The 18,345-nt window shown below is 38.6% G+C and overlaps 1 protein-coding gene across 3 annotated transcripts in view; it reads right to left on the reverse strand.

Moving 5' to 3' along the window:
- Nucleotides 1-15,429, reverse strand: part of Bbs7 (Bardet-Biedl syndrome 7) — a 38,385-nt gene extending 22,956 nt beyond the window's left edge. For all 3 annotated transcript variants that reach the window (XM_059265241.1, XM_059265240.1, XM_059265239.1), the window contains exons 1-9: nt 15,284-15,429; nt 14,067-14,132; nt 12,519-12,581; nt 12,153-12,328; nt 8,651-8,837; nt 6,655-6,727; nt 5,858-5,974; nt 3,406-3,536; nt 206-290 (exon numbers count right to left, since the gene is read on the reverse strand). In XM_059265241.1, the coding sequence (XP_059121224.1) occupies nt 206-290; nt 3,406-3,536; nt 5,858-5,974; nt 6,655-6,727; nt 8,651-8,837; nt 12,153-12,328; nt 12,519-12,581; nt 14,067-14,132; nt 15,284-15,319 (934 nt within the window). In that variant the 5' untranslated portion in view covers nt 15,320-15,429. The remainder of the gene's footprint in view (nt 1-205; nt 291-3,405; nt 3,537-5,857; nt 5,975-6,654; nt 6,728-8,650; nt 8,838-12,152; nt 12,329-12,518; nt 12,582-14,066; nt 14,133-15,283) is intronic.
- Nucleotides 15,430-18,345: the final 2,916 nt, after the last annotated feature.

Consider the following 18,345-nt stretch of genomic DNA (forward strand, 5'->3'; position numbering starts at 1 on the left):
TCTGGATATGGAACTCAGTTGTCAGGCTTGGCAAGCACATACATCATATAATACATGTCACACACACACATACAGATACACACACACACACACACACACACACACACACACACACGTAAAATAAATAAAATTAGTCAAAAAATAACTTTATTAAATCTAGTTTTTTTTTTCATTATTCTTCAACTGCCCATCATTATTACCTTACCTGAATACGTGGCCAGCACAATTTCATCATAACCATCTTTTCCTACACAGCCACCCTGGATCGATGTAATGCTTTCAGACAACATCTAAAATAAATGTAAGACCATCCACTTCATTAATATTTCAACATTTCAAAGACATGTTAAAATAAGCTGTAAAACCTCTCTTCCTGTCTCCAGATATTCAACACATATTAAGTGTATATTCATCATGTGCAGGCACTGAGATAAGGAAAGATCTGAACAAATGCTAGAAAATTCCAGCACTTTTAAATATAGGAAAGAAGATTCAAAATAACTAGCATGTTTGTGTATACCACCCAGTATCACCATCTAGAAAACAAAGCTTTTTCTATAAAGAAGGAAGGTTTGGTTAATTATATGAACAAAACAGCTAGTAAATTTAGTCTAGTCTATGAATTTCTTCAGAGGGTTTTTTCTTTAATGAAAAAAAACTATGCTTTGTTGTATGTTTGTAACTTAACTTCTAGAATTTTTATTATAACCTCATGGAAGTTATAATATTTTAAAATAAAACCATGACATTTAAAAATCATACCCAGTCAATCTAAATATCAGGGAAAATTTATATATACAATCACTGACATTGAAAGTAAGAAATATCAGTTAGAATAACTGAATGTAACAGAAATGTCACATTGTTCCTTTTTTTCTTTAACTTTTATTTTACCATTTATTATAATTGTAAATATATACGTATGTAGATGTATGTCTAAGTGTGTGAGCATGCATGCTACAGTGTGAATGTGGAGGTCAGAAGACAACCCCAAGGAGTCATTTCTCCCCTTCTTCCCTTTCCACCTTACAGGACTGGGGATTGAAATCTGTTTGTCAGGCTGTGTGGCGAGCACCTTTACCCACTAAACTATCTTGCTGGCTCCTCTTCTTTTAAAAATAAAAAATTTCGTGTGTGTGTGTGTGTGTGTGTGTGTGTGTGTGTGTGTGTGTGTGTGTGTATGATGTGTGTCAACTTTTATTTTCACTCCACTTTCCCTACATACTTTCATTTAATGTAATATACTCTTATGTACTTATATAATTAGATGGAATCCTTTAACATATATTTATTTATTTGTATGGGGAGGGGAGAGTATGTGCATGTGAGTACAAGTACCCAAGAAAGCCTGAAGCCTCAGACCATCTTGGAGCCAGAGTTACAGCATCAACATGCATGGTGGGAATAAAACTCAGGTCCTCTTCAAAAGCTCTTAACAATTTAGCAATCTCTCAGTCCAGTATGGGATTATTTTACATTTATCTATAACCAAAAGCTTACATGGAAATTACTTTCTCTAAAACCCATATCTGGCACCATTACTGGGCCAAGAATCTATGGATAGACAGGTCCTGGCCCTAGGGACCACTTGCTGCTAAATGGGACACAGCATGAAACTGACTCCTACTGACTTATCAATGCATCTCTCAATCTCATCTGAGCAGCTTCGATTTGTGGCAGATGGTGATTAACACAGAGACCCACAACCAACCAAGGTGCAGAGGACAAGAGACTGGAGTGCTCAGGCACAAACACACCACCAAGGCTCAGAGGACATTTCAGAACAGGCCAAGAGTGTAAGAGCCAGAAGCAGTGGGTGATTAAAAGAAAACATCTACTGGACACAGCAGCTGCATATAAGAATTCATAGTGGTTGTGTTTTGTGCGAGACCAAGCCAGTCCAAATCTCAGCATGGAGAGAGGAACTGGGCACACAATCCCAGCCAGACATGGAGCCATTGGCAGAAAAAGCACATCATGAACCAATACTGTCATATACTTTGAAGCCTGAACTATTTCTTTGGCTTTCGTTTGTTTTGTTTTGTTTTGTTTTGTTTTGGAGACAGGGTTTCTCTGTGTAGCCACGGCTCTCCTGGAACTCACTCTGTAGCCCGGGGAACTCAGAGATCCACCTGCTGGGATTTAAAGGTGTGTATGCCACCAGCACCCGGCTGGCTCTGAACTATTTCTTGAATCTTACATAGCAAGATGATTTTTACAGTAAGATGAACAAGTTTGAACCACATCTGTAAAATAGTCAATTGTGTAATGTTTTAATTTCCACACAGCCTCCTCTGCAACACACTTTGTGGACACTATTATCTGAAGCAGCCTCAGGGAACATGTAGATACCCACAGGAGCTTCTGAGGTAAGAGGTGACTGTGGCTAGCTCCTCTGCTTCTCTATCTTTCAGCTTTCACCCTTGATATCTGATTCCAGGTTTTTATTATTAAACCAATCAGAATTTGCACTACAGTTTTTATATACCAGAAAAATAAATTAATAAATAATAAATTGAAAAAAGTAGGAGAAAAAGATTGTATGTATGCCCGAATGCTTGTCTATGTTGGCTCCATATGTTTTAATTACATTAAACATTTCTGAACTAAAATACCTTTACCTGGCATTTATTCTTTTCTAAGAAAGCTGGTCCTAAGGTGTCCAGAAGCCAGACTATCTTTACTCCTCTGCTTCAAGGTGGTTCCTATGGAATCCTAATTGTATGATGTTCATGTCTATGCTCTTACTACCTTAAAACAATCTCATCAATGAAAACCAAACCTTTAAGTGTTCCCCTCTACTGTGTTATTATGAGTCATAGAAAGTAGAATAAAATATTTAATACCTAAAAAATTCAAAATTATATTCAAAAGTGATACTGAAAAGGAATTTATTATTCAGCTTAAAGGCAGCACTCTGCCACTAAAACACAAAAATAGACTAGAGATTTTGATAATGGCAATATGTTTACAAGTATTTATTTATCTATTTGCCCCATGGGTTGAACCTAGGGCCTGGCGCACACTAGGAAAGTGTTGACCACTGTGCAATATCCTGGTCCTTCTTTAGTTTCACTAAAGCTGCTTCCTCTTCAAGGCAGGCCTTGAATTTGTGATCCTCCTGCCTCAGCCAGAGTTGCTGGGATTTAGAGGTCTCACCACCAGGTCAGGATAGAGCAACAACATTTTGTTTTAAAAAGCAATATTTTGCTATGTTTCGATTTACTAAAATTCAAACTCTCAATAATCTCTACAACAATGGACATATAGTAAGTATACAGTCTTTTGTCTTCCTTCTAGTTTACAGTATTAGGGATAGAACCAGGACTTTATACACAATTGGCAAGGCCTCCACCACTAAACTACAGCCCCAGTCCCCACATAAATCTTTCTAAATGAATTTACCTGATCATATCGCAGCACGGGCTCATTTGCATTCTCAAAACTATACACTTCCACCACTCCATCATCTCTCCCAACAAGTAAATCTTTAACCCCATCACCCATGATATCAAAGCTGTCAATACACAAGATACCTATGAAAAAGGGGGAGGTGTAAGCAAGGAGAGTGATGAGTTAGAAAACCAATAGATATGCAAGAGAATATACACATGTATTCATATATTTTCATACCACATAGTTGTGAGAATTTTATATAGTAATGAAAAACAACAACTTTGCACATAATTGGGTGTTTTGTTTTGTTTCTCTTTTCCACCTACATTCATTGATTTCCAAAGCTTTCAATACAATTTATACAGCAATGGACCTACATTTACATCTCCCTTTAGCTCGGCTTCTCAGTAAGCCCCAGGCTCTTATGTCCGACTTGGCACCTTCCTGTACACATGGGCATCTCAAACAGCTCAGGCCCCGAGCCCAATTCTTTAATGTCTTCACTGCACTGCATCAGTACCGCTCTCACTCTCCAGGCTTCCTCAGTTTTCAGTAAATTATGCCTCTGATGCATAGGCTAAAGAATGTAGCTGGAGTTTTTCTGGTCCTTCCTGGCCCATGGTCAGGACAAATCTCTCTCACCCGCCAGTCCAGCAGCAGCTCAGACCCAACCAAGTAAACTCACAGAGACTTATATTGCTTACAAACTGTATGGCCATGGCAGGCTTCTCGCTAACTGTTCTTATATCTTAAATCAACCCATTTCTATTAATCTATAAGTTGCCACGTGGCTTGTGGCTTACCAGTATCTTAACATCTTCTCATGGCTGCGGCTGGCAGCGTCTCTGCCTCAGCCTTCCACTTCCCAGAATTCTCCTCTCTGCTTGATATTGTAACTGTAATTTTTGCTTGATAATTGTTCTGTTATCTGTAATTTTACTATGTGAAAGTTAAAACCTTCCTTTTTGAAAAAAAAAGAAAAGGGGAAGTGCTGTGGGATGTTCTGTATGTTAAATGTGTTGCTCTGATTGGTTAATAAATAAAACACTGATTGACCAGTAGCCAGGCAGAAAGTATAGGCGGGACAAGGGGAGAGGAGAATGCTGGGAAGTGGAAGGCTGAGTCAGAGAGACGCTGCCAGCCGCCCGGATGGAAAGCGAGATGTAAGGTACTGGTAAGCTACAAGCCAAGTGGCAACTTATAGACTAATAGATATGGGTTAATTTAAGAACTAGATAACTAGAAGCCTGCCTCAGCCATACAGTTTGTAAGCAATGTAAGTCTCTGTGTGTTTACTCGGTTGGGTCTAAGCGGCTGTGGGACTGGCAGGTGAGAGAGATTTGTCCTGACTGTGGGCCAGGCTGGACTGGAGAAAACTCCAGCTACAAAAGAATTCTAGGCTATATCTCTGATATCATTCTTCTCACTCTTTGCATTAAATTCTCTACTTCTACATACATACTTCCATTATAGTAAGGATGAACCAGGATGCTCTGGACTGTGATAAATCATGGTGACTACAACACCTTCAAAGTGGTTTCTATGTTTCCAATGTGGACGTTTCTTCCCAAATCCATTCTCTATGCAAATCTACTTTGCTTCTTTTTAGTGAATTTGATCATGTCATATCTTCCACATACAATTCTCCTAGGACTTCCCACTGCACTCTAATTAAAATTCCCTCTTTCCAGGCTTCAGGCCTGCAGTTTGGTCCTTCCCCTCTAACGTCTCCTCAGGCCACATTCCTGTGTTCAGCCACACTGGTCCTTCGGTGGTACCCCAATGAATCAATCTCACCTCTGTCTCAAGGGCTTTGCAATTCTTTTTCCTCCTCTTATTTCCCCCAAATCTTCTTAACTCAGTTTTACCTTTTCTAGAGCACTTTCTCTGATCACTGAGTCTAGAAGGAGCTGCTTCCATCATCACGCTACCATACACTAACTCACTGCATTCTCTTCAGATGGCTGTGTGAGTGATCACACACATCATTCATTGGCTCTTTGTTTCCCCAGCAAGTACTTGCTAAGGAATAAATGAACAGATGAACAAATATCCTGTACATATTAACAGCCATCTCACTACCTACCAAGTTAGGTATAAATTCTTGGAAATTTATAAACTCTTTAGAAAATAGGAAGAGTTTCTGACCCACTACTACATTCTTTACATCCCACCAAATGTCTCAGATTCCAATTAAGTCTCTATTCCAGTGGGGTTTAACATGGAATAATGGAGATTAACCTATATGTCTATCCCAAACTACAAGTAGCATTTCTAATTTTAAAAATTATATCTATAATATAATAGATGCCATAAACAAATAGTAGATAAGTCAGAGGTGTCTCTGTGAATCACAAAGCCTACTATATAATATAACCAAATAAAATGGAATAAATTGCATACTCTATTTTATTAAATAATTGTTGAAATTTCATAATCTGAACTAGACTGAAAAACGTACCTCCCCACTTTTTGTCATTTCGAATTTCCCATTTGTGTATGGGCTTGGATGTGGTGATCTGAATAAGCCCAAGCTTTCCATCTGATGTACCAAACAGAAGGCCTTCTCCAGAGTCACCTAACAAAAATTAAAGGGAACATATGATCACTAGATCTTAAAAAAAAAATTAACATAAAAATCTCACTTTTCAAATATTACATAAAGCCAAGAAATTGATGTATATATATAAAGACATCATATGATACTACCATTCATATGTAGTTTTTTTATATGTCAGAAAAATAAATTAATAAAAATAAATAAATTTCATGTATGTCAGAATGCTTGTCCATGTTGGCTTTATACCTTTTAACCACATTTAAAATTTCTGACCAAGATTCCTTTCCCTGGCATTTCTTTTCTAAGAAAGCTGGTCCTGAGGTGTCCAGAAGCTAGACTATCATTACTCTTCCGTTTCCAGGTAGTTCCTATGGAATCCTAACTATATGATGTTCATATCTACGCTCTTATTACCTCAAAGCAACAATCTCATCAATGAAAAGCAAACATATAAATGTTCCCCTCTACTATGCTGTTATGATTCATAGAATTAAAATAAGATCACCACCATGTGGTCACAAGGTGAAGCGTATTACCTATATCTAATTTCAAGATGAGGAAGTTCAATAATACATTACTGAGCAGGCAAGTGAGCAGAGGTGAACACACTTAATTCTGCTACATTCTGTACACATCTTTCTGTTTTTACTTAATAATCTTCACACTCATAACTGCCAGTGATACTGAAATCTGATTACCGCCATCTCCATTATGTAGAGCTAAGACAGTCGGTGGACCAGGAACTTCAATTTCATATATCACATCAGATCCCTGAAAGAAAACAAGAATTATAAAAGCTGAAACTAAAAAAAAAAACTTAAAAAAAAAGGAAATCATGGAAAACATCAATATCTAAGTCTATCAACTCATAAAACATTTAAAAGTACTTTAAGAAAGTAGGTCATAAATATAAATATATTTGTCAATAATTTTACATATACTAACACATTGAAAATGAAATGTATATATACACACCAAGGAGAAAAAATACATAATATATTCTCTACTTTCAATAGTTTATATTTTTTAATTTTGAACTTTATTATGAAAAAAACCATAATTAACCAGATCCAAAAACTGAACAACTCAATGAACTTCTAGACAGAGGAGCCAACAGTTTTTATCTTTAATGTGCTGTCTATCTGAAAACCATATACTGGTAAACCTCTTTCAAAGCTCTCCAGGAACAACTGTTATTTCTTCTGTCTTCTCTAGTGTTAACTGGTGTTTAAGACAGAATAATTTCAAAACCTTGAGCATACCCAAAGTCACTTCCTAAGGAAATCCTGGCCTTGCCTTTTGGTAAACCTCAAACTCACTCCAGCTAAAAGGCAGAATCAGCTACTACTTAGATACAAAAGCAAGCTGTTGTCTTTTTTTTTTTCTTTCAGTTTTGCTACTTACATAATTCAATGACTAAAACCACTTAAAGACTTTAATGTAGATTTACAATATGGAAAAGAGCCATATGCTTGTCCTTTATTTATCATTTTAAAGTTTATAGGCATCTACAAGAAAAAAAAGAACATCTACAAGTTGTATAAGAAGCGAGTTCAGGGGATGGAGTATTCTCAAAGGCAGGAAAGGAGAGATGAGCAAGGCACAAGGAAAATGTTCAGTTTTCTCCTTTCACAGATCCTTGCTGATTTATTTTTAACAATAAGAATATAGGCAGGCATGGTAGCACCTTTGATCCCAGCACTTGGGAAGCAGAGTCATGTGGATCTCTGTGAGTTTGAGGGTATCCTGGTCTACATAGCAAGTTCTGGTCCATACAGGGACTATATGGTAATACCATGTCATGAAAAAATAAAGGCTTTGCCCTGGAAGAGGTGGGAATGGGGGGTGGGCTAGGGGGAAGGTGAGGGGGGCGGGAGGGGGGAGAACAAGGGAATCCGTGGCTGATATGTAGAACTGAATTGTATTGCTAAATAAAATAAATAAATAAAAATAAAATAAATGATAATATAGATGGCCTCGTGTGAAACAAAGCAGCACCCTAGAAACCAGCTAGGCAATCTCTAGCTGAATGCTAGCCCATTCCTGCTTCGTCTTTTTTGAAACAGGATCTCATCTATCCTGGGCTGGTCTCAAATTCCTTACAAAGCTAAGGATGATCTTGGGTTTCTGATTCTCCTGCCTCCACCTCCTGAGTGCTGCGATTTGGGGCTTGTACCACAACATAAGGTTTATGTAGCACTGGGTTTCAAACCCAAGGGTTCATACGTTAGGCAAACACGCTACCATTTATTTATGCAATGAATTATTTACTGAGTACTTTATTCTACATACTGTGATAAGGTGACAGATAAATTCAAATCATCTGTTGCCTTCTCTTTTACCCAATTTCTCCCTTTAATTTTGAGGACTAGAAAAGTCGTGAAGGAGCGAAGTGGGAAAGTGTTGACAATAGTTCTCTGTATCGAAGTGCTCCATTCTGATGGTCTGCATTCAGGACTGGGGACAGGGAAGCAGAAACGAGCCTTTTCCCTCCCTATATATTTTCTAAAAACTTTCAAAAGATCCCAATAATTTGCCTGAAGTAAGAAAGAACTATCAAATGTAAAAATATTTTCTCACATTCAACTTCACATAGGATACTTAAAGAAGGAATCATTAAAGAAACTTTAAGCATGAGGAATTCATAATGAGTTCCTGAATAATGAAAAGATTGAAAAATGCAAAGGACATCACCTGTAAAACTCGGAGCACCCTGTCCTGGCAGGCCAACACTGGTGTCATGCGAGATAACCTTTCCACGGGAAGGCAGATGACATCATTGATTTTGTCCCCAGAAAGGTAATAATGTTGGTCTTTGCAATCACAGTAATGACTATAGATGTAGCTCGCACTGAGAAAGAGGTCAGAGCCGGAGATGTACCTGAGGACATTCAAACAGGAATTTAGGATGTTTTTATTTTAAAGCATGGGGAACTGATTTTCTTTTAGAGGTGAAAAGAGTTTATTACATTTGATATAGATGAGGTTTTTTTTCATTTCCCCCAATTAATTTCTGTCCCTCCTCTTTAGAGACAGGCTCTTCTAGGCTGTTCTGACCTCACTCTAATAGCTGAGATGGCCGTGGATCATGCCACCCTGCCTCTACCTCCTAAGTGTGGGAGTCTAGGTACAAACTATGCAGCTTTTGCTTCTAGTCATTTGATGTAACACTTCTGATTCTGAAAGCAGCAAATGAAGATTATAAGTTAGGCTTCTCTCTAAAAAGCCCAGAAGAATGAAGAACAGGTATGTTAATTTGTCTGTTTTTCAAAACACTATCAAAAGAGAAACTTTTTAAATGTGTACCATGTGCCAAGCGCTGTCCTAACTGATATACCCAAATTAGCGCATTAGCACTCATGCTCCGACATGGAATATTATTATCCCTTTTATAAGTGAATAGCAAAATGTTGACAGGACTAATGGCTCATACTGTAAATGACAGACTAGAACTTGGTTAATGTCATCTCCGGAGTTAGCTTCACACTAACGTGCCTGGAAAAGTACACCTCACATGAATTGACTTTAAAGTTAACGGTGAACAATGATTAGAACGTTATCTTGAAAATAAGCTCATTTACAATTGTTTTAACAAAGTTCAGTTAATAATCATAGCAAGTTTCAAATTCTTCATCTACAAGGGCATTTCAAACAAATTATATTTTTGTTAAACCACTTGAAATTATTTTCACTTATTGATGTTGAATTCTTCTTTCATTTCACCAGAGTTTTAAATGTCCTTACAATCAAGAGAAATGTTATGCACTGCATAGAATGATGCATAATATCTGTCTACTATAGAGAAATGCTGTGCACTGCATGTAATGACACATACATCTATTGTAGAGAAATGCTATGCACTGCACAGAATGACACACACATCTGTCTTATAGAGAAGTGCTATGCACTGCACAGAATGACACACACATCTGTCTACTATAGAGAAATGCTGTGCACTGCATAGAATGACACACATCTGTCTTATAGAGAAATGCTATGCACTGCATAGAATGATACATAATATCTGTCTACTATAGAGAAATGCTGTGCACTGCATATAATGACACATAACATCTATCTATTGTAGAGAAATGCTATGCACTGCACAGAATGACACACACATCTGTCTTATAGAGAAATGCTGTGCACTGCATAGAGTGACACACAACATCTGTCTACTATAGAGAAATGCTATGCACTGCATAGAATGGCATATAACATCTGTCTACTATAGAGAAATGCTATGCACTGCACAGAATGATACACAATATCTGCCTACTATATAGAGAGATGGCATGAACTAGTTTCCAAACCAGGCCTCTGGCTATGTATCCAACTTGGCTACATCACATCAAAGGAAGAAATGTAAAAGCCACCCCTAGTTACTCTGATTACCAAATGTGAGGCATCTACCATTAGGCTTCCCAAGAGGTCTTGGGTTAGCAGAGTTAAGAGATTGGATTAGAAGTCAGGTGGTGGTGGTGCACACCTTTAATCCCAGTACTTGGGAGGGCAGAGACAGGTGGATCTCTGAGTTTGAGGTCAGCCTGGTCTACAGACTATGTTCCAGGACAGCCAGGGCTACACAGAGAAACCCTATCTCAAAAAATCAAGAGAGAGAGAGAGAGAGAGAGAGAGAGAGAGAGAGAGAGAGTCTGGATTAAATGACTTTTAAGGCCTCTCTAGCCCCCATGGCTCAAAAACTAAAATTTCAAGGCTGACAATAGCTCAGAGGGTAAAAAGCTTGCCATGCAACCCTGATGATCTGAATTCTCTCCCCAGAACTCTCCTCAGTCTCACATAGGAGACTGACTCTACAAAGTTGACCTCTGACCTCCACACATAGACCATAGCACATGCATGCCCACACATACATCTCTGCTGTGGGATGTTCTGTATGGCAAATGTGTTGCTGATTAGTCAATAAATAAAACACTGATTGGTCATTGGCTAGGCAGGAAGTATAGGCGGGACAAGGAGGAGAATAAAGCTGGGAAGTGAAAGGCTGAGTCAGAGAGACACTGCCAGCCGCCATGATGAGAAACAGCATGTGAAGATGCCGGTAAGACACGAGCCACGTGGCAAGATATAGATTTATAGAAATGGATTAATTTAAGCTATAAGAACAGTTAGCAAGAAGCCTGCCACGGCCATACAGTTTGTCTCTGTGTTTCCTTGGTCGGGTCTGAGCGGCTGTGGGACTGGCAGGTGAGAGAGATTTGTCCTGACTGTGGGACAGGCAGGAAAACTTGAGCTACACATCTCTTTCGCTCCCCCTCTTCCCCTATCTCTCAATAGAAAAAAAAAATCTAAATTTTTATTTGTGAAATTTCTTACACCAGAAAGTCACTTATTTTTCACTTAGTTTTACCCAGTTCACCAGAAATTCCAACCATTAGTGGCCATCAACTTTAATGGCCAGGCCTTTGTTTTGTCTTTTAGTTTTTAAGACCAGGTCTCACTCTATAGCCCACATTGATCTTGAACTCATTATGCAGTCCAGATTGGCCTCCAATTCACAACCTTCTGCCTGAGTCTCTCAAGTGTGGGGATTACAGACAGGAGGCATCACATTCAAGTATTGGTCAGCCTTTTAACATAATATTGCTACCTCAAAATGAGAGCTACCAAATACACTTGAGGAATAGGAATCTGTATATCTAGAGAGGTTTTTTGTTTTAACTTTTTACATATACCTTGATCATGATCATAATCAGAAATGAACCAACCAGGCAGTGAAAACTGAATGTGTTCAACAAGTTATGCTTCAAAATAATTAGTAGAGAGGATTTAGAATGTTCCCAACAATAAATTCTGTCAGAGGTGACAAATATGCTAATTACCCTGATCTGATACCACACACCATGTACAGGTATTGAATATCACTATGACCTATAAATGCACACAATTACTATGTATCCATTAAAAACACAAAATATACTTTTAGAAATGCCCCTCAAGCAAAAAGTCAACGTGAGTGTCTACACACACACATGCATACTGTGAAGTTAAAACCATTGAAAACATTACAATAGCCCATCAACCCTCATTGATTCCAGGTTCTGACTAATGAAATATCTGCAGCCAGTTTTATTTTCCAGGAAACCTACTAGTGTACACTGATTTAATCAGACATTTTACACCAACCCAATGTGTTATAGATACATACATAAACTCGACAGAGAATAAAACATACATAGCTTTAATGCTTTCCGTGAGGTTTGTTTCAAAGGAGAGAAACTGTTTTCCTCTCTTTGTGAAGCCTCTAATCTCAGACCCTGCAGCAAGGAAGATTTTCTCCTGGGGCGTGTTGAGAACCCCTCCTAGCTCCAGCCTTGAGATCTTCTGCCCTGGCAAAGTCTTGAATACTGGCTGCAAAAACCAATGGAGGAAAAAGTTGTTTACAAATTATCTTATTGTCAACATTTTCCTTAACAATAAAAGCTATGATTTTTAAACTTTTGTTACAATTTATTTTCCATTTCTATATTTTAGGATTATTTTCAGCAAGTAGTGCATCTGTCTTTTGAAAAAAGCACAGCCTTAAGACGGGGCCACTCACCACCACCTCTCCTTTCTTCATGCCGAAGCACATCACTACCCCATCTTGATCTCCAACAACCGCCTGTAACAGAGGGAGTCAGAGTGTACATTTATGTACATTTATGGTAAAAAGTTCACCAGTGCCTCAGATTACCCACTGCAGGAATAGCCAAAAAACCTCATCAATTTTAAAGACAGCGTCAAAACTTATAGTTATCTGAAAAAGCTACTTAATCATCTTTATTTATTTTCAACAACATATCCATGCAAGCTGATTTAATGAGGCTTTTTTTCTAGGTATTGCAACCAAAACAAAACATCACAACAGACCGCAGAAAAGACAAGAGAAACCATCTACCTTTGCTTTTGACACACATTTAAGAATTTGCAAAAAAAAAAACCTAATATCACTATTATTTCTAAATTCTTCTATTTTGACAATACATACACTTTTAATAAAAATATGATTTTCATGTAAAACATGATGAGTTTGATTTTTTAATATTTTAAATATTTCTTAGATTTAAATTTAATATTAAGTACCAGTATCACATAAATAAGTTCTTTCAGATTCTCAACAATTTAAATGAGTAAAATTTTTGAGCTGTGCTGTCATATCTTGAATATAATAAACAGTAATCAGAAATCAGTTGATTCTCCTGATGTTCTGTTTAAAATGTCAGATTTCTCTCACATATATAAATGTCTTATTTAGAGGAACTGCCTTTATTCAAATCACTTCAAAAATGTAGCCAAAGGTCACATAATGCATTTAAGTAGGTTTATCAAGAAAAAAAAAAAAACCTCTAAATTCATCTTGATGTTGATACATCAAGATAATACATTTACTTTGCAACTATTAAGATATCCTACTATCCTACAAAAATAATTGGTTCATGTCTATAAGAAGCCAAGTTAATACATAGCTCAACATTAAAAATAATAACTCAAACAACAAGAGACAATTTAAGCCAGGCATGTTTGCACATACCTACAATCCCTGAACTTTTGATGATGAGGCAGGAAGATCAAGAGTTCAAGGCCAGCCTTAGCTATATGAAAACCTGTCTCAAAAACAAAATAGATAAAAATAAAACAACAATAAAATGGAAGATTTAAAGAAAGTACTTTACCAATATTCTGTTGTATTTTGTACTTTTTTTCCCATATATATACACAATCTGGTACACAGAGTGAATTATTCCCCCCTACCCACCCAAAAGAATGGAGTGTTTTGTTTTGCTTTTGCAGAGCTAGAAACTGATGTCAGGGTCTGACACAGGCTAAACAACTCTCGCCCCAGAACTACAACTGAAGCTTAAGGTGTGTGGGCTTTATCAAGATGTATGGTCTTTACACAACTCACTAATGGTCTGCAATACATCAGTGTCCAAGAACATGGCTATCTGCAAATGTTTGTTCATATCCCAACTTTGATTCAAATTAAAGATGCTCATTTCCATGTTAAGATTAGCACTTTTTACACACGAGGTTACCAATAAGGAAGGCAGAATGAGCCTCCCTGTCAGAGCCCAGAGAAGGTGAAGTCAGTGTCCACAGACCGCACCTTTTGTATAGTTCTTTGTCTTGAGGCAGGAAGCAACTTCATCGTCTTCTGAGAGGTCACTCCCACCTAAGGAAACAGACCAGGCAACTAGTGAATGTTTTCTGACGCGCTGTAATTTGAAGTTACTACATCAGAAATTTAAAAAGAACAAAAGACAAGATCATGGTAAGTTTTAATTTTTTCACTGAAATGTATATTCTTATCAGTTAACAATTACTAATGAAATACGTCAGAGAAAGTCAGAATACAGGAAACAACCCAAAACGTATCATAATAAGTAAAAAATAATTACATAACATTACTGGTAAAGAGTTTCAGAAAATATTTTCAGAAGCCCTTCCCAATTATTAGTGACTGAAAACAGGGGGCTTTTGCTGAAATGACATTCATGCTAATGTTAAAAACATCCAGTGTAACTGACAATGACTATTTTATAAAAGGTACCGTGTGTGTGTGTGTGTGTGTGTGTGTGTGTGTGTGTGTGTGTGAAAGCAGCATGCATGACTTGTTCAGCAGAGGTAGCTGTCACCAGAAGTGGGACAGAACTTAAAAACAACCAGTCACGGAAGAACTGAATATAGTACAGATATGACTTTATTCTGAATTTTTAAGCATAGTGTTTTTAAACAATCTGTTTAGCTTGACATTGTCAAGTGCTTTGAACCATGGCTTGGGGGAAGTTGAATATGGAGGTTGTAGGCCCCATCAACCCAAGCTAAAGGTATCATGGAGATGGTGACTAATTGGACAGATCTAAGAGATATTAACAGCATCCATGAGACATTAAAGTGAAGTACCTAGCCCAGCCCCCGGGGAAACTATGCCAATGTTTGTATCACTTAAGAGATGGTTCTAGGGATGGAAGTAGTCATGCACCGCGGGGATACCCGCTCTAGAGTCCCACACTTTGATTCAAATAGCAACTACATAATGTTTGACTATGGGGGTAAAGTTCTTACCTTCTCTGGGTCCCTGACTCTTCATTTGTACTACCTAGTGGTAAACTTTTATGAAGATCTAGTAAGCTCAATAGGGTTGTGATGGTTTCCTGGAATATGGCTGGTGTGGTCAGCCCCTGGCGGAGTGACAGGACAATGGAGGCCACTGGGAGCAGCTAGAACACCCCTAGGACCAGGGCCTGGAGGGACCGCTGCTTCCCCAGGCCTGCGGACAGCAGCCACAAGTCCACCCAGGAGGGCCCCCGCAGACCGGTTTACCTGGAGATAATCAGTCCGACTTAACGTCAGGTCCATGGCGGCCTCACAGAGGGGCCGGGACTGCACGCCAGCCTGGAGGCCTTCCGAAGAGAGCCCGCCACTCAGCAGACCCAGGAGCCTGCGTCGGCAGCAGCGCCCAGCAACGCCAGCTCACGCCAGACACGTGACCAGTCTGCGCTCACTGTCAAGCCCCGCCCTCTCCCTGAGAGCAGCCCCTGGACTGCCAGCTACAGAGCAGGCGGGGCGGAGGGGGCGGTCCTTAGGCCAAAGCCGGTTTCCAGGGCAACCAGGGTGCGTTCTCCGCCTCCCAGCTCTGCGCTGCGGGGCGAGCCACCTAAGTTCTTCAGCTCTGCTGGAGCTCCTTATAGGCGCAGATTTTTGTGCCTTGTTCCACTTCTGGTTCTTTATTTTAGGCGTTGGCATACAAACTTTATTCCCAAAGATTTGTTTTTATTTTGTGTGCATATGAGTATTGCATGCGTGTATTTATGTGCGTCACAGGCTTCTTGCCTTCTGAGGAGCCAGGGCCTGTAATGTGCTTGTTGAGAACCAAACCTGGGGTCCTTTGCAAGAGCAACAAAACAAAACTGTGTTTATGTATTTGTTTAATGTGTATGTGTAGGGGATGCATGTCGAAAGTGTCAGTTCTTTCCTACTACCCTGCGTGTCTGGGAATAGAACTCACTCAGTGGCAAGTGCTTTTAACTGCTGGGCCATGTTGCCAGTTCCCTTTCTCCCATCCCCCACCCACCCTTCTACCCACAGGGGCCACAGTGCAAGACCCTGGGTCAAACAAATCAAATCGAAACATAACATTAATGCTAAAGAAATGAGTTTGAAACAATAGAATAAATGGAGAAACTGAATAGTAACGACACGAAAAATCTGAATAAACCAATAATAACTAAAGAGAGAAGCAACTTCTAACAAAAACACCAGTTCTCCCCAAACTATTTCCTAAAATTAAAAAGGATGGGACTTTTCCAAACTCTTGTAGGCCAGCATTTCTTTACAACAAAATCAGACAAGGACACAAGAGAAACATACACACGCACAGCCTCTTGCCATGTGATGCCTTGTGTTACCTTGAGACTGCTAATAAAAAGACGTTCACCAGATGCAATCCTTCCAACTAGCATGTACCAGAATTGTGAGCAAAAATAAACTTATTTTCTCTAAAACTTAAAAATAGAAACCAAAAGAAGAAGAAGAAGAAGAAGAAGAAGAAGGAGGAGGAGGAGGAGGAGGAGGAGGAGGAAAGAAAAGGAAAACTCTAAACAGAGATCACTGATGAAACAAAAATGTAAAACTTTCAAAATGACCCTTCCCCCAAAACTAGCAACGATTCCAACAGCACATCAAAGACATCATTCCAGCCACACGTTATTCCATGTGGTAATACACACCTGTCATTTTAGCTACTCAAAGGTCTGGGTAAGGGGATCACAAGTTAAAAGCCCTGGGCAACATGGTAAAAACCTGTCTTAAAAAACAAAAAATAAAATTTCAGCATCCTTTTGTGACAAAGGCTATAAACAAATCTGATTATATAAACAGCATGTGTCATCATAAAGGCTATATGACTCACAACCAATGTCAAAATGAAGGGGAATCTGGAAGTATCTCCTCTAAGATCTGGATGAACATTTCCTTCTGCCACTCTTGTGCTGCACTGTAGGCAGTCAGGAAGAGAAAGGAATAAAAGTATATGAATAGGAAAAGAAGTTAAATTGTCTCTCTTTGCGGATAATATGATCTACACATAAAAAGCCCTAAAGACTTCACTAAGAGTGCTAGAACTAATACATTTAGTCAGCAAAATTGAGATATTCAAAATTAACACAAAAACCATCATTTTTGTGCACCAATAACAAACTTTCTGAGAAATATTGAAAGCAATCCCATCACTATTGTTACAAAATAAGTAAATAAATTGCCAAGGGGGTCTGAGGCTCAGTTGGTAGAATGCTTACCTAGTATTCAGAAAGCCCTAGCTAGGTTTGATTGCCAACACTGTATAAATTGGGTGTGATGGTACATGACTATAAATTGCTTAGGGAAAAATTTATTAAGGATGTGAATATGCAGGTGTAGTGGCACACACCTTTAATCCCATCTCTAAGGAGGCAGAGGCAGGTGGGATCTCTGTGAGTTCCAGGACAGCCTGGTCTACATAATAAGTTCCAGAACAGTCAGGGCTCTCTAGTAAGACACTGTCTCAAAAAACAAACAAACAAAAAGGATGTGAATAACACTAATGAAAGAATTGAAACACACACACACACACACACACACACACACACACACACACACACACAGAAACCTCACCCCATATTTTTGAATTGGAAGAATTAATACTGTTAAGACATCCATGCTACTCATAGTGATACATAGATTACATACAATCTCATCAAAATATCAAAGAACTAGAAAAAAATTCTAAAATGTATATGGAAATACAAAAGACCACAAATACCAAAAAGAATAGGGCCAGAGGCATTACAACACCAGGTCTCAAGATACACATAGTGCTATTGCATGGTACTGTCCTGAATCCTACAAACAGACAAAAGGAACAGAATAAAAAGCTTAGAAATAATCCAAAGCATCTACAGCCAATTCATCAACACAAAAGTGCCCAAAACAGCACTAGAGAAAATAGAAACTCTTTAATAAATGATGCCGGGAAAACTGGATACCCACACACAAGAATGAAACCTGATTCTTATCTCCAACACTACACAAAAACCAACTGAAAACAGAGATATGACTATCATACTTGAAACTATAAAACTACAGGGCGAGGCAGGGCATGGTGGCCCCCACCTCTAATCCCAGCACTCAGAGGCAGAAGCAGGCAAACCTGTGAATTCAAGGCCAGCCTGCTCTACACAGTGAATTCCAGGACAGTCAAGTATACACAGAGATCTCATCTCAAAACAAACAAGCAAAAATCTACAGGGGGAAAAGACAAGGGAAATACATCAAGACTTTTGATATAGGCGATGATTTTTAGGACAAAATCCAAAAAGCACAGGAAACAAATGCAAAATACACAAATG

This window comes from Peromyscus eremicus, chromosome 6 (genome assembly GCF_949786415.1).
Source record: "Peromyscus eremicus chromosome 6, PerEre_H2_v1, whole genome shotgun sequence".
NCBI lineage: Eukaryota > Metazoa > Chordata > Mammalia > Rodentia > Cricetidae > Peromyscus > Peromyscus eremicus.